Raw genomic sequence first — 17,009 nt, 5'->3', positions numbered from 1 at the left:
GTCCTTGGTAAGGTGCCGCTTAACCTCAGTACCCCAGTATCTCCTCCCTCCCAATCCTCATCTCCGCCCGCCCCGCGCGACTCTAGGAGGAGCCTGAATGTCCTCTTCTCCAGCTGGAGGGGATTGCGGTGCGTAAGCAGGATTAACTCTCTCGCCCCCAGCCGCGCGGATCTGCCTGGGGCCTGCGGGCCGGAGCGAAACCAGCAGGACGCGGAGGGCGCAGCACGGGGGCGGGGAATGGGGAACCTCCGGCCCTCGGAGCCGTCTCCCGGGCGCGTTTCCTTGCGGAGTGGGGCGGAAGGCCACGGCCTCCGGAGCTGGTCCTCAAAAGCCGGGGCGAACGACCGCGACGGCGCGGGATCCTAGCTGCAGCCTCCCCTCCGCCACCTCCCTCTCCCGCCCCGCGCTCCCTCTCCGCCCATCGCGCTCCAGCCGCTCGGTCGCAGCCCGCGCAGTCCTCCGCCCCGCGGGGCCGCCGTGCTCGCTCCACGCCCAGCCATGGGGGACCTGCCGGGTGTTGTGCGCCTCTCCATCGCGCTGCGCATCCAGCCCAACGACGGCCCGGTCTTCTTCAAGGTGGACGGGCAGCGCTTCGGCCAGAACCGCACCATCAAGCTGCTCACCGGCTCCTCCTACAAGGTGGAGGTGAAGATTAAGCCCACCACGCTGCAAGTCGAGTGAGTAAGCGCGCGCGCCGGGCCCCCCCCCACCGGTCCCACCTTGGGGTCCGCGTGGAGGACCGAGGCCCCCGCGATACCCTGAGTCTCTCCCCGGGCCCTCTGGCCTCGCGTCGTGTCCAGCGGCCCAGGGGTGGGGGGAAGAGGTCAGTTCCCTGTTCCTTTTGGTCCCCTCCTCTGTTTTACGCTTGTCTTTCCCTATTCACGCTTCCTTCCACCCATTTCGGGGAGGGATGTTTAAAACAGCGTCAGGAAGCCAGGGTTGGGGCGGGGTGAGGTGGGGGGCGCGGGGAGGGTTGTTTTCTTGTAAAATTTTCATTCCTTCTGCTCAGCCTTTGGCGCACCCACAGGCCACTAGGGTGGTTCACCTACCGCAATCCCAGCCCTCCTCTCCCCTGCCCTGGCGTTTCTGCCAACCGCGAGGCTGAAGGAGGGAGAAGGGCTGCGGAATGAGGTGTAAAGGCGGGGCGGGGGGGGGTATTTATTGGGGCTCCCTGAGGGATGCTCCCTACTCCACCATCCGTCTACCCTTATGTAGCTGGAGACCCTGGGGCTGGAGGAACAGCCACAAGTTAGAGCATAGCCGTCTCTGCTTAGGCCTGGTTTCACCATTTTCCTTGCCAGGTGTTTTTCATTTTCTCCTGAGTTTGTTCATCCTGGTAATGGTGCCTGGATGTTTCTTGGTTTATTCGTGGCAGGGATTCCCTCTTCCCTGCTACCACAGTTGGATGCACCCACTAGATTTCTGGCTAGAAAGTCAGTATGGAAGGGTGCCGTAGCTTATATAGAAGTATCTAGGGATGAGGGCCTTTACCTCTCAGCTTCCACCTAAACATGGTGTGAAGTCTAATGTGGAAGCTGGCCGTGGAGGGGCTTTGGGTCCACCAGATACCTTTTATAGCTGCAGTCTCCATCCATGGGCATTAATTCAATAAACCTGTGTTGGCCGTCTAGGTGTTAGAACCACACTGGGCTTTTTCTGGTGCTCCTGGTCCACCTGCTTGTCACCGACACCCTTCCCCCCAGCTCCATGCCAAGGTAGCCTTCACATTTCCCACTGTTCTGTGCAGCCCCATATGATCCCAACTTTTCCTTTCCCTTCTTTCCTGGCAACCTCTTCTCCCAAGTTATCTGTTCTCTATTCCATTTTCTTCAAGATGGTTCTCTGTTTTGTTTTGTTTTTTAACTAAAATGAATTTGTGTTTATGACAGAACTACTTTTTCTATTTACACTTTTTAATCAAGGGTTTTTCATTGCCCTAACCTAGTAGTTCCTAAGCTTGAGTATCAGAATCCCCTAAAACGCTTATTAAAGCATAGATGCCTGAGTCCCACTCTTGAGTTTCCAGTTTACTGCGTCTGGAGTTGGACTTAAACATTGTTTTCTAATACATGAGCAGGTGATACTGACAGGGCTGGTTTAGGGGCTATCCCTTGAGAATCACTACCTTAGCACAAAGGAATGATTCTGCTGAGAATTTCTGATTGTGTGGCTGGCTTTGTGTGCCCCAAATCATGGGATCTCTGATTGTTGGAACAGGAAAAAATCATTAGACAACTAATTCAGTCGTTCTCAACCCTACCTACACATTAGAATCACCTAGAGAAACTTAAAATAAATTTACCAGTGCCTGAACCATACCTGACCACATTGAATTCTAAATTCTGGGGTTTGGGATGAGGCTGGGCATAGGTAAGTTTTTCATAATCCCACAGATAAGAAACTATAGAGGAGGACTGATAGAGTCCAACTCAGTCTTGTACAAATATTCTGGATGAAATACCAAGGACAGACCAGAAAGATTAAGTAGTTGGTCTAGGGTCGCATGACTGTTAAGTTGGCAAACTCAAGCCTCCTGATCTTTCAGAATTTTGTACCCCACCAGATGTCTCCTTTAGCCAAACTCTGTAGGATTCCTGCCTGGGGTTATGGTCCAGACCAGGACAGGGTGCCTAAGTTTATTCCTACTGTATATAGTGAACTCCAGTCCATTGCAGGAACATTTCCATTGGTGGTGTGGTTGTCCCACTGGAGCTGAAGTCTAAAGAGCCTGATGGGGACAGAATTGTTTACACGGGCACATATGACACAGAAGGTGTGGCCCCAACCAAGAGTGGAGAGCGACAACCCATCCAGATCACAATGCCGGTAAGGTCTGCATGGGGGTGTTAGGGCAAATGGAAACCATGGAAAAGAAAACAATCAGTATATCCCTTTAAATGATAGGAAATATTATAAAATTATGAAATTTTAACTCATAGTTTTGTACTAGAATCTATTTGTCCATAATATTCCAATACAATTCATTAAATCCATGCTTCAATGGTCAGTTTCATAGTAATTTCTTGTAGAGCAAAAAAAATCTTTCTGTGCTTTCTAATCTATTCCATCATCTGTCTATTCTTATGCTAATACTGAATTGTTTTAAATGTATTGTTTTTATTATGGGTTCATGTATTTTGTAACTGGCCACCTTACTGAACTTGCTTACTAAAATTTTCCATTTAATCTTAAGTTTTTCAGGTTGGCAGTCATATCTACATACAACTATCATTTTCTGAATCTTCTTTCCAGCCTTACTGCATTGGCTAGTGTTTCTAGAATAATGGTGCTCACTAATGGTGGTAAGGTGTATCCTTGTCTTTAGGGTTTCACTGTTAGATACAATGTTAGTTTTTAAAATATTTATCATGTTAAAGCATCCTTTTTCTAGCTTACTAGGAGACATTTTTTAAAAAGATTTTATTTGCTTATTTATTTGAGAGAAAGTGAGGACGTGAGCACGAATGGTGGGGAGGGGCAGAAGGAGAGGGAGAAGCAGACTCCCTGCTGAGCAAGGAGCCCAATGCTGGGCTTAATCCCAGGATCCTGAGATCCTGACCTGAGCCAAAGGCAGACGCTTAACTGACTGAGTCACCCAGGCGCGTTGAGACATTTTTTAAATTGGAAGATGTGCTGAATTTTATCTAATTTCTTTTCCCATGTATGGAGATAATTGATCTATTTTGATACACTAATGTAATAATTCTATAATACACTACTCTTTATTTCCTAAAATAAACCCTACTTAAATGTTTTGCATTTTAAAAAATATATCACTAAATTCAACATGTTTATATTTTATTTAGTATTTTTAGATTTCTCTTCTATTAATTTTTTTATTTGCTCAATTCAACAACAAACATATGGGCATTTCTTACCCATCAGGCACAGAAAGAGGATTCATGAACAAAATAAATATTCCTGGCTTTATGGGGCTTCTAATCCAGAGCAGAAAAACAGACTATGTGATTATCAAATAATAAAGTAAATAGTTATTATTATACAAAGTGGACTAAAAAAAAAAAAATAGCAGTGCCCTTGGAGCATATATCACGGGTCTTACTCTAATTCAAGATTTTGAGGATGGCTTTTTTGAGAAAGAAATAAACAAGTGAGCACTGAGAGAAGAGGGAACACTTGAGGAAAGAGGACTTACAGAGATCACGAGCTGAGGGAGAGCATAATGTGTTGTAATGGAGAGAAGCCCAGCGTGGGTGGAGCGGAGAGTGAGGCAGAGACTAGCTCAAGATAAAGCCAGAGCGGCATATGTGGATCCACTCCCTGATCTCTGAGGCCCCTTTCAGTTCTAAGGGGGTATAAGGACTACAAATCTACCGTTAAGGGGATGATACTAGTTATGTGATGAAGAAAGTCAGATTCTGAAATCCTGTCATTTAGTAACACACCCATTGGACAGAAGGCCAACAAGTCCCTGTAGGATTCCTTTTGATTGGGCAAAGATACAGAGAAGAGGGCTGGGAATATATCCTGGCATCTCAAGGGATTTGCATGATTTTTAAAAAAATGTTAAATAATACAAATTTCAGAAATTTGAAAATTTTTTATTTTTTTTAAGATTTTGTTTATTTGACAAAAACACAGCGAGAAAGGGAACACAAGTAGGGAGAGTAGGAGAGGGAGAAGAAGGCTTCCTGCCGAGCAGAGAGCCTGATGTGGGCCTTGATCCCAACACCCTGGGATCATGACCTGAGCGGAAGGCAGACACTTAACCGACTGAGTCACCCAGGATTTTGAACAATTTTTATCTTTTTATATATTTTTAAAGATTTTATTTATTTATTTGACAGACAGAGATCACAAGCAGGCAGAGAGGTAGGCAGAGAGAGAGGAGGAAGCAGGCTCCCCACTGAGCAGAGAGCCTGATGCGGGGCTCAATCCCAGGACCCTGAGATCATGACCTGAGCAGAAGGCAGAGGCTTAACCCACTGAGCCACCCAGGTGCCCTGAACAATTTTTAAAGCAACAGTAATCTGTCTGTTGATTTTCAGATTCCATTCCACATATATACATTTTATAGTTGCAACCATTTTATTATGTAATTGTCCAACATTCTACATGTTTATTGTTACAGTTTCGATGGCACCGTAAGACTCTGTCATGCTGTATTGTAATGATTAGACTGCTCCTCAGATGTTAGATATGTCTGCTGTTCTCATCACAAGAAGTGTTATAATGAATTATTCTGTGCCACTACTTCAATAGAAGTAAAATTATTTGGCAAGAGGAACAAAAAAAATTTTTTTAAAGATTGTATTTATTTATTTATTTATTTGGGGGGCAGAGAGAGAGAGAGAGAGAGAGAGAGAGAGAAAGTGAGAGCATGGGGAGAGGGCAGAGGGAGAAGCAGAAGCAGACTCCAGGCTGAGCCTGGAGCCCCATGCAGGGCTCTATCCCGGGACCTGGGATCATGACCTGAGCTGAAGACAGACACTTAACTGACTGAGCCTCCCAGGTGTCCCCAAAAGAAATGAGTTTTATGACTGTTCCCACATATGGCCATTTCGGGTATTTTTTTTTTTAAATGTTGTGTGTACCATTTTACAATGTTACCAGCAATATAGAAGTCTAGTGGGTTTGCTATAATTATGACATCACTGGGAATTATTTTAAAAAACAAATTTCCTAGTTTACTTTTTACTCTCATTGACAAGAATGAACATCTCAACATTTAATTTTACTTCTGTGTGTGTAAATTGGTTCTTTCATGTTTTGCTAGTATTTCTTTTGAGATTATTTTTTAAAAATCAGAGTTCTGGGAGCGCCTGAGTGGCTCAGTTGGTTCAGCCTCCAACTCTTGATTTTGGTTCAGGTCGTGATCTGTGGGTCATGGGATTGAGCCCTAGATTTGACTCTGTACTCAGCATCCAAGCATGCTTGAGAGTCTCTCTCCCCCTCTCCCATTGCCTCTCCCCCTACTACACACCAATGCACTCCTTCCCCCTCTATGTCTCTCAAATAAATAAAATCTTAAAAAATCAGAGTCCTAGTAAAGATTTTTCTTTAATCTGTCCTATCCATACTATTTCTCTCAGAGTTGCTTTGCTTATATTTTCCATTGTTTAGAAACATAATCCATTTAAATTTCTCATTTTCCTTTGTGATTTTTTTTTTTAAAGATTTTATTTATTTATTTGACAGACAGAGATCACAAGTAGGCAGAGAGGCAGGCAGAGAGAGAGAGAGAGGAGGAAGCAGGCTCCCTGCTGAGCAGAGAGCCTGATGCGGGACTCGATCCCGGGACCCCGAGATCATGACCTGAGCCGAAGGCAGCGGCTTAACCCACTGAGCCACCCAGGCGCCCATTCCTTTGTGATTTTTTATATTTAAATTTGAGAACATTATTTTTCCAGAGTTGACAGTCCATTTTGATTTTTTCATAATTTTAGATTTTACTTAACTTTCATTGAAAATTGATTTATGCTTACACTTGTACATCATCTTACAAAGGATTTAAGATGGTATTAGCATTTTATGAGTTCCAGTAGGAAAAGCCTGGTTTCTTAGATAGAATGTGCACATCTAGAAGAAGTTAGTGATTGACAGTTGATTTTTCCAACAATGATCACGTGGCTTTTGACGTGAGCATTGGCCCTGTATTTGTATCTTATCTGTAATAGACTGATTCTAAGGAAAACAATAGAGGTTAGAGAAGGTTTCCTGATTAAGTCAACAGGTCTAATGTTAAATTCAAATTTCATTCTAGTATTGAAAGGCTCACATAGCCTTGAACCTATTTTATGACTTTTGTCATCCATGTTTCAGGCTTAAGTATTATAAATTACAGACACAACCACACTTTCAGGAACAATAAGGAAGTCTTGAAATGTCCAAATAATCCAACTTACAGATAGGGGAATCCGGTAAGGGACATTGAATTAAGGATATACAAGAGCAACTTCTTAGCAGTGTGAAATTACTTAAAAGCATTTTTTTCTGTTTTTAAATATTTGGATAAATAATACTGGAATTATTGGCTATTTGGGGGAAACATCACTGTTTTTCTTTCCTGATATGATACTCTAAAATATATTTCAGGTGGATCAAGGAGTTAACTCAAAAGTCAACTTTTTAAAAAAATTGATAAGAAAAGAATTAATTTAAACCTAAAAGAAATAGATCTTCAAAGCTAAAGATTGAAAGTTTTGATTACATGCACTATAAAATTTCTGTCAGACATCATGAAGTTAAATTAAATTTCCATTAAGAGAATTTAAATTAAAAGGCAAGTAACAATTGGTGAAAACTTTATATGTCATATGCCCAGTCTCCTAGGCTACACTGCCTTGATTTTCAGCCACTGCCTGTGTGGACTTGGCTTGCGGCCTGCAGTGAATTTCCACAGCCCTTTACTGCTCACCGAAGCTGAAGTCAGGAAGTATCCATTGATATCTGACTTAGGTTGATGGCAGTGATCTCTTTACTCAGATATTTCCTGAGGCCCTGGTAGCAGGAATGAATTACCTAGCTCTTAAAGCTCTCAACCCCCATTTCAAATAGCAGTGTTGACTTGTACCTTAATGTGACTGATCCTCCAGGGGATCAGAATCCAGGTGGAGATTCTCCTGCACACATCATACCGTTCTTCCCCTTTTGTTGGCCCTCTTCAGTGGGAGACTGGTGGCAGTTAGGAGGAATAAGGTAACGAGCTATGTGAGCTTGTTAGGAGGCTCTGTGTGCAGAGGCAGGTGAGCTGGTGCATGTCCTGCCAAACAGAAAAGTTGTTCCTTTGTGTCAGCTCTGTAGAGCCATTTGTCAAGATCTATAACTTAATATACAAAGAATTCTTAGAAACTAGTGAGCAAAAAAATAACAGTAGGATGTGGGAAATGGGAAAATAAGCAAAAATATATAAATAGGCAATTCACAGAAGAAGAAATACAAATAACCAATAACTGTATTTTTAAATGGCTTAAATTCACTATTGGTTAAAAAAAATACAAATAGTGCAATGCCAATTTTCGCCTACAAAATTGGTGAAATACTTAAAAATAATCCTGAAACAAATAATACATTATATGTTAATTAAAAAAGAAAGAAAAATAAATCAGTTTCTGTAGGAAAAAAAAAACAGTTGTTCAGTGCTAGTGTATTTCTTTATGAAATACAGCAATTTTTATAAATTGATAGTGTATCTTACAAACTTGCTAAATTCGCTTATTTTAGTAGCTTTTTATTATATTGCTTAGTATTTTCTGCAAACAGTTGTTCATCTGTAAATAGAAACAATTTTACTTTCCCTTTTTTCCCCCTCTGGCCTTAAAGTACTTGTTAGGACGTTCAACACAATGCTGAACAGGAATAGTAAGAGCTGATATTCTTGTCTTACTTCCCAACTTATAGGGAAAGAACTCAGTCTTACCATTAAGGGTGATGTTAACTATAGGGTTTTTTTATTGATGCCCCTTAATCAGATTGAAGGACTTTTAATTCCTAGTTTGCTGAGAGTTTTTATCATGAATGGACTACCATTCATGGTAGTCAATGGTTGGACTACCAAATGCATTTTCTGCAGCCATGGGTATGATGATAATAGCTTTTCTCCTTTATTTTTGTTAATATGGTGAATTAAAAGGATTTCAAAATATTGAACCATCCTTGACTTCCAAGGATAAAACCTCTCTTGTTACTGTTGTAAAAGCCTCTTGCTGGATTTCATTTACTAATTCAAACAAATAAAAATTAAAAGCAAATTGTATGCATAAGCCCATGAGGAATTTTTGTCTGCAATTTTCATTTATATGTAATATCCTTGCCAAGTTATGGTGTTAACATTGGCTTCATAAAATAAATTGAGAAGTTTTCCTTCCTCCATTGTGTGAAAGAATTTATGTAGAACTGGTATTTTTCCCTTAAATGTCTGAATTTATCAGTGAAGCCATTTGGGCCTATGATTTTCTTCTAGAAGGATTTTTAACCACAGATATAATTTCCTTAGTACATAGAGTGCAACTGATAGTTTGTGTGTTTTAAGGAATTTGTCTATTTCATTAACTGTATAAGTATAAAGCTCCAATTTAAGGTCTTTGGGATCTATAGCTGTAGCATCTCTCTCATTCCTGACATCAGTAATTTGTCTTGTTTTTCTGGCTCAGTTTTTCTAGGGTTTTATCAATTTTTTTAATTCTTTTTTTAAGTAGGCTCCACACCAAGTGTGGGGCTTAAACTCATGACGCTAACATTAAGAGATGCATGCTCTACTGACTGAACCAAACAGGTGCCCCTGGGATTTATCAATATTTCAGTCCTTTTCAAAAAGCCAGATTTTGGTTTCACTGCATTTTTTTTTCTTTACATTATTTCTTTTCTGGAGTCTTCCCTTATAGTTTTTTCTTTACTGTGTTTTTCTTTTCTATTTCATTTATTTCTACTCTTTAATATCTTTCTTCTTCTTTACACCAGACTGACTAAAGGGCTGGCAATGCCAGCTGTCAGGGTGGATGGAGAGCAGCTAAAACTCTTGTTGCTGGGAGGAATGTAAAATGATGCAATCACTTAGGAAAAGTTGGACAGTTTCTTACAAAGTTAAGCGTACTTTATAACTCTCAGAACTTTTAGTCCTATCTATTCTATCGATCTAGTTCTAAGAGACATGGAAAACATGTATTTACTGATAAAACATCAAGCAGTATAGGAGTAGGAGAGGCTTGGAATCTGGTAAGAATTCATAGGTCACGCTCCACAAAAAAAAAAGTCACAGATGCTTATTGTAATGAATGTGTTTACCAGTGAGGTAACATTGTGTTTCTATCGATATAATAAGGTTGTTCTAAGCTCTCAAGTCAACGGATTCCTGAGTGACCTTATTCTTGTGAATTTCCTATGTCTCTAGTGGCATGGTGAGTGGTGAGAGGTATTCTAGTGATTTTAAGCTAACTGGTTGTAAGACCATAGAAGTTATTATTTTTTTAAGGTTTTATTTATTTATTTGAGCCAGAGAGAGAGCATGAGCAGGGCGGAGGGAGAGGCAGACTCCCCACTGAGCAGGGAGCCTGATGTAGGGCTTGATCCCAGGACTCTGAGATCATGACCTGAGCTGAAGGCAGATGCTTAACCAACTGAGCCACGAGGTACACCAACCATAGGATTTATTTAAAATAAACTTCTTGGGGTGCCTGGGTGGCTCAGTGGGTTAAAGGCTCTGCCTTTGGCTCAGGTCATGATCTCAGGGTCCTGGGATCGAGCCCCGCATCAGGCTCTCTGCTCAGCAGGGAGCCTGCTTCCCCCTCTCTCTGCCTGCCTCTCTGCCTACTTGTGATCTCTGTCTGTCAAATAAATAAATAAAATCTTTAAAAAAAATAAAATAAACTTCTCAGATTCCTTGTTACGGAAAATGACAGATGAATCTTCTCTCCTTGGAATCTGATGATTCTCTCCCGTATCGGTTGTAAAATAAAAACATCCTGAAGTTTGCAACTTGTACAGACACTATGGCAAATAATATGCCCAGGTCTATAGTGGAGTGTCACTTTTAGAATACCATAGACTGGCTGGCTTAAACAATAAACGTTAGTTCTTCACAGTGCTGAAGGCTGGAAGTCTAAGACCAAGGTACTAGCAGATTTTGTGTCTGATGAGCGCCCTTGTGCAGGTTCAAACAGCTGCTTTCTTGACTGTATCCTCACATTAAAAAGCATAAAGATCATCCCTCTCCTATCCTCCTCCTATCATCCAAGGGCACTAATCCCATTCATGAGGGCTCCACCCTTATGGCCTAATTTCTTCTGAAAGGCCCCACCCCCAAATACCATCACACTGGAGATGGAGGCTTCAACATGTGAATTGGGGAGATGCACACATTCAGTGCACAGTAGTGCCCTACAGCATTCTATACATGACATTCCATATATGTTCTCATTCACAGAATAAAGAAAAGCTGTTCATTAACTCTTATTTGCTTCTAAAAGTAGTTCAATATAATGATAGTAGTTTCTAGATAAGAATTAGGAAACCTAAGTTCTTGACCTTCTCCTATCATGGCTACATAGTATAGACCTAGGGCAGTCAGTTAACCTCTCTGAATCTTAGTTCTTTTCTGTACCAAATGGAAAAGCTAAAACTAGTCAAAAGACCAAAGTAGAATGGCATATGTAAGGTATTGTATGAAATAAAGAATGCTATGTAAATGCACAAAATCCTACCTGTGTGTAAATTGCATCACTCAAGGAGCCTGCCTGTGTAAGTTTTCCTTGGAAGGCACAGATGGGTTGGGAGAGAGCGGAGAGCCTGTGTAGCTGCTTCTGTTCTTTAAGAAGAATGTCAGCTTTCAAGATCCCATCTGCTCCTACATCAGAGGAGAAGAAATTCTGAGCTAGGTGCTGAGGCATCCTGGAAATAGAATTGCAGAAGAAAGAACAGGAAAAAAGCTAATGGGAGGTTAGGACAACTAAGGCATGGGAAAATAGATGCATATTTAGCAGTAGTTAACTACAAAATGACCTTGGGCCCAACACTAGTAAAAGAGAAAAAAACAAAAACAAAATAGAAGCACCTGAACATTCCATACCTTTAGCTCTGACTGTTGCTGTCAGCAGATTTCTATGCTGGTCTCCTGTGTTAACTGAGAACTGTCGATGTAGGAAAGACATTAGGGTTCCAAGCTGACAGCCAAGAAAGGATTTTTGAGATATCTTTGATGCAAAAAGGTAGTTTTTTATTAAAGCACGGGAACAGGACCTGTAAATTAAGCACAAATAGCTGCACTGTGGTCCTGAGGAGTGACCCATTATATACTTTCAGGTTGGGAGGGGGTGAGGGATAGGGAAGCCTCCAAGGTGTTTTGGAAACAACATTTCCAGGATCCTAGGGGTCTGGCTATTGTTAGGGAAAGGTCACTTAAAACTGTTGAGTAAGAAGTCAGCCACAAGACTCTTCAGATGTATATCTCTGGGTGGCTTGGAAGATAACTGCCAACTTGTATCTTGGGGAGTAGAGATGAAGGAAGTTTCCTAAGGAATTTTTATATGTTAAAGCGGACTTACAGGATCCTGGGGGACCAGCCTCAGATTGCCTTTTGCCCTTAGCAAAGTATTAACATCCAGGCTACTGATATCCTAGAGGAATGTCATTCTGCCTGTTTCATGGACTTGTCAGTGGGCTGTAAGTAAGTAGGAAATTTAATAATTTTTCTTCTGCCTTTGTTTCCCACATCACTGTGACATTGAGACTTCCTTAATTTTAAGGTTATTCAGACACAGTGTCGTGTCTTTGGGTTTTTCTTGCCTGTGGTCTTAATCTTTGTTTTTGCTTTTACAACCAACTTTTATTTATATCTATTTCAAGAAAGATATTCTTGAATATCTTGAATATCTTTCAAGATATTCTTGTTTCTCCCACTTCCCTAGCAGAGTCTCAAGCTGCTTTCCTCAAAAATTAACTGGTGTTTGGGGCGCCTGGGTGGCTCAGTGGGTTTAAGCCTCTGCCTTCGGCTCAGGTCATGATCTCAGGGTCCTGGGATCGAGTCCTGCATCGGGCTCTCTGCTCAGTGGGGATCCTGCTTCCTCCTCTCTCTCTGCCTGCCTCTCTGCCTCCTTGTGATTTCTGTCTGTCAAATAAATAAATAAATCTTTTAAAAAAAATTAACTGGTGTTTGTAAAATATTTTTAGGAGTCAGTGTAATTCAGTTGCACTTAAAATGAGCAGAGCTCTGTGCTGGTCAAATCATGATAATGGCACTTATCACCATCATCATCCCTCTTTAAAAATTTTGGTGATTTATAAAACGCATTTCAATTTATTCTTTCTACCACTACCCTACTGTCAACAAAGTTGGAATCTTTTGATTAGCATATATGTATCCTTGATAAAATCTATAAAATCCCTAGAGTTAGAGGGAAATGTGTGTTAATTTTTTAGGGATGATAAATCCATTTCACCATTTAAAATGTTCTTTATAAAAGTTACATATTTATTGCAGAAAATCCAAGTAGAAAAGATAGAAAAACACTCCATTCCTTTACTTTAAAGCTTTATTGACAATATTTTTTCATTCTCTTTTTTTCTATCCATCTTATTTTATATACTTGAGCTCACACTGTATATAAACTGTCCCAATCCATCTTTTTCTTTTTCTTTTTTTTTTTAAAGATTTTATTTATTTATCAGAGAGCGAGCGAGCACAGGCAGACAGAATGGCAAGCAGAGGCAGAGGGAGAAGCAGGCTCCCTGCTGAGCAAGGAGCCCGATAAGGGACTCGATCCCAGGACGCTGGGATCATGACCTGAGCTGAAGGCAGCTGCTTAACCAACTGAGCCACCCAGGCATCCCTAATCCATCTTTTTCTTACTGACATTGTTCTAAGCATTTTCTGTCAACATGAAGAACCCTAAATTCCTGTGTAATGGCTACATAAATCCATCATATGGATATGCCACCATTTTCATTATATTACCCCGAAGGTGAATGATTGCTTCTGGTATTTAGACATTTTCGCCAAGTTAATAGATGAATAATAACCTCAGTCAAAGTTTGCATTTCTGTAACTACTACTAATATTACATTTGAAGTTTTTTTCAAATGTTAGCCTTTTTTTTTTCATATAATCACCACCCCAGTCAAGATGTAAAACATCCCCCTCCCAAAATTTCCCTCTTGCTCATTTTCATAAACCATTAATCCCTTCCTCCACCCCAGACTGTAAGTAACCATGGAGGCTTCCTGCTTCCTGTCAGCATAGATAGATGGATAGATAGATAGATAGATAGATAGACGGATATGTGAATATTATAAATGGAATCATACAGTATACGTATCCTTCAGGGTCTGGATTTTTTTGCTCAGCACATCTTCGAGATCCATCCTCGTTGCTGCCTGAATCAGCATGTTTCTTTTTACTGAGTAAAGCGCCATAACAACAGGCACACTAACACTTGTCGATGACCAAGTGAGTGATGAAACACTGAGTTGATTCCAGTCGGAAGCTATAGTGAATAAAGCCACTCCAGGTCTCTAGACTGTTAAGCCATGATTCTCTAGAAAAATATACTTTCTTTTCCTACGTGGGGAAAGAGTTGGGGACTCAAGGTATGTCACCCACTGTTTGGAGTCAGCACATATCCCAAAGGAAAGCCAAACCCTGTTTTGCGATCAAATTAGCAGGATGAGGCAATGGTGCAGGATATAATTTTGAGAGCATCTTGGAAAGCCATCTGGGAAGCACCTGATCATCCACCTCCTGCAGCGGCCTCAAGCGTAAGGCTCCTGTTGCTCACTGCCCTGCCTCCCTCCACGTCTTCTGGCTCTTGACAAGTCTAAGAACGCTGCCAAGTCAGTCCCTGTCCCCTCCCATGACAGGAGAGGGTCAGAGGAGAAAATAACGACAGGCATCATGATGTTTAATGCCAGATCCCCTAAATAGCTCCAGGAGGCAGTGGCAGGGTCAGGCCCCTTGAACACCTGCCCAAGTGGCCCCTAGGGTATTCTGTGTCCTCTTCTCAGCTACATGGGAGTTGCATGCTTGGGGCTCAGGAGAATTCTGTGCAGTGATCTGCAGGGCTTACCTTCTGGCAGTAGAATGCAAACTTCTTGAGGGCAAGAATCATACCTCATATGAAGTTTTGTGCATGCAAAGCACATAGTACGTACTCAAATATGGCTCTGGACCATGTACAACCAAAGCCTTAGACGTGGACATGGGGTCCTGACTTACAGATGCTCAACAGTATTTTTAAAAAGTAAAAGTAGGGCCTTTAACAATCAAATGCTTCTAAGAAAATATTTTTCCCTGGAAGTGAAATTAATGATGGAAGGGCAGTTGTGTCTTGTGTTTAGTGATAATGTGCCTTTGTTATTTTGTATAACAGTCCTTTGAAATAGACACCAAAAGATCCTCCTCAAACACTATTCCCTCTCTTCTCTTCCTAACCCCGCTTCATGGCAAGCTTTGAAAGTCTGAGATTCAAAGAGTTATTTCCAATAATTAAATCTGGAAAACAGATAATTTGGGGAGTTATGTTTATTAAAGACAGTATGACAGCAAATGTCACCTGTACAATGGGAATAAGATTTTTATAGAGAAAAAAAATGGCTTACAGGAAAATAGCTCACATAATAAAGGAAAATAGTTCATTAAAGTTAAAGGCTTAAACTTTGCAGACCAAAAGAGCCTCGACTGTTGACCCTTGATTATGCAGGATCTCTTTCCCTAACATGAATTCTTAGCTATTGTTCATGGCAGAACAAGGTTTTTATGGCGCGTGTTTCTCTTCCCTCAGTTCACGGACATTGGGACCTTCGAGACCGTGTGGCAAGTCAAGTTCTACAATTACCACAAGCGAGATCACTGCCAATGGGGAAGCCCCTTCTCTGTCATTGAGTATGAATGCAAGCCCAATGAGACACGCAGCCTCATGTGGGTGAACAAGGAGTCCTTCCTCTGAAGATGGCTCTTTCTGATGTTGCTGGACAATCTCTTCAACAATCTACTTTCAGATAACCCAGCACAAGCCTTCGCCAAGGCACATGACACCATTGCTGTTTCCCTTCGGATGCTGATGACCTACTGGCCCCGATTACTTTTGAAAGTGTAATTCCCTTCTGATGCCATGTCCCTGACATAAGAGATTGTGGTGTACCATCCCCGAGAAGATCCCTTGCTGTGTTCTGTGTTGGTGTTCCTGCATCCAGTTGTTCCTGGTCATGCCGTCGACCGCTTGAGAGGAGCTCAGTGGAATTGGCAGACGTATCCCATTCCTCACAATTCCACCGAATGACTGTGGTGTTTTGTTTCCACATTGAGTGATTCCCCTCCCCCCTTTTTTTTCTGTTAAATACTAAATAAAAAAATGTAACAACGTGTGTGGGTTCTCTCCCAAGTGTGATATGGTAACATGTAACTTGCGGTGTTGTCCAGCTCCCAAGGCAGGCTTGGTGATAATATAAGACACGCAGCGGTAAGTGGGACTCAGGTGTTGTGCTCCTATAAATGGCTCAGCTTCTTCAGGGAACAATCATGACAATAAAAGGGCAAATATTTAAGAAGTATTTATAACACCTTAAAACTCTTTCAAGTAGCTTAAGGTATTATTTTGTGGCCGAGTAGAAATGGGAAAAGGCCTGGCTGGGGTCCACTGTTAAAGAAGGTGACAGAAGTTGTAGGGTTACCTTTTTGGCAAGCTGCCATAACGTTCAAACATGCATATGATGGCATCCCTCCATTCCCCTTCCCTCGAACTTTGTAAAACTGTGTATGGAACTGTAATGAACTTTTGATATTTCTTAATAAAGGTATTGAAAATCATGCCCTGACTTTTCTTCTTCATATGGGCAATATCTGTCTAGCCGGTGACCTTTGTCTCCAGGCATTCAGATCTCCTGTTCCATTGAAGGGCACGGAGGCTACCCCTGGAGGAGAATCAGCACCCTTCATCATAGATCAGCTTGGACAATTGAGCAGGAGGCCTCCAGCCAGCTCTAAGAAGGCTAGCAGAGACTCGGGCCCTTGGTGGACAGTGAAAAAACTGCTTGTCCCTACTTCTTTCCACGCCTCCTCCTGTGACAACCATGCCCATCACCAGTCTATGTAGCTGAGCTGCACAAGGACATGCTATTGTCATAGCAAATGGGCACTGGGTTGGAGATCTCCTTGCCTGCTCCCAGGGTCCTGCAAGTTCCGTGGTGCAAATCCCTCACTCCATGCAGTTTGAGGATAAATTCCCTACAAAGGAAGACATTTTATCTGGAAAAGTAGCTCACTACCCTGCAACGGTGTTGTCTTGTTCATTTGGGAAGCACAGATCTATTGTGTTGGGAGAAGTTAGCTGTGGATTTGCTTTTCTGCTTCCTGCAAAGACTTCTTGTAGGCATATGCTAGCATAGGGGGAGTGTGAGAGAGAGATTATTGAGGAACTGCATTCTCAAGGCCGGCAGCAAAACCTCCGTCCCTCTGAGTTACTTACCTGTAATGAGGCCGTATTACCAGCAGGGCACAGCAATGCCTTGGATTTGGGCTCATCGTAAGGAATGTTGAAAGAGAACAGTACCTTTCTCTTTGT

General features: G+C 41.8%; 1 protein-coding gene across 1 annotated transcript; it reads left to right on the top strand.

The window, feature by feature from the left end:
- The first annotated feature begins 459 nt into the window (after positions 1-459).
- CNRIP1 (cannabinoid receptor interacting protein 1) lies at positions 460-16,255 on the top strand. Its single transcript, XM_044262454.1, has 3 exons — positions 460-677; positions 2,676-2,826; positions 15,231-16,255. The coding sequence occupies exons 1-3, from the start codon at positions 499-501 to the stop codon at positions 15,393-15,395; spliced, it is 495 nt and encodes a 164-aa protein (XP_044118389.1). The 5' UTR covers positions 460-498; the 3' UTR covers positions 15,396-16,255.
- The last annotated feature ends 754 nt before the right edge of the window (positions 16,256-17,009 follow it).

The sequence above is a fragment of the Neovison vison genome, chromosome 8, assembly GCF_020171115.1.
Source record: "Neovison vison isolate M4711 chromosome 8, ASM_NN_V1, whole genome shotgun sequence".
Taxonomy (NCBI): Eukaryota; Metazoa; Chordata; class Mammalia; order Carnivora; family Mustelidae; genus Neogale; species Neogale vison.
Note: the sequence above shows the minus strand (reverse complement) of the source record. Positions and strands in the feature narration are given on the sequence as shown.

Excerpts from the sequence above, each read along its gene's own strand:
- CNRIP1 (XM_044262454.1), top strand. The coding sequence starts at position 499 with ATGGGGGACCTGCCGGGTGTTGTGCGCCTCTCCATCGCGCTGCGCATC. Across the intron at positions 678-2,675 it reads CCCACCACGCTGCAAGTCGA|GAACATTTCCATTGGTGGTG; the intron begins GTGAGTAAGCGC and ends AGTCCATTGCAG. Across the intron at positions 2,827-15,230 it reads CCATCCAGATCACAATGCCG|TTCACGGACATTGGGACCTT; the intron begins GTAAGGTCTGCA and ends CTCTTCCCTCAG.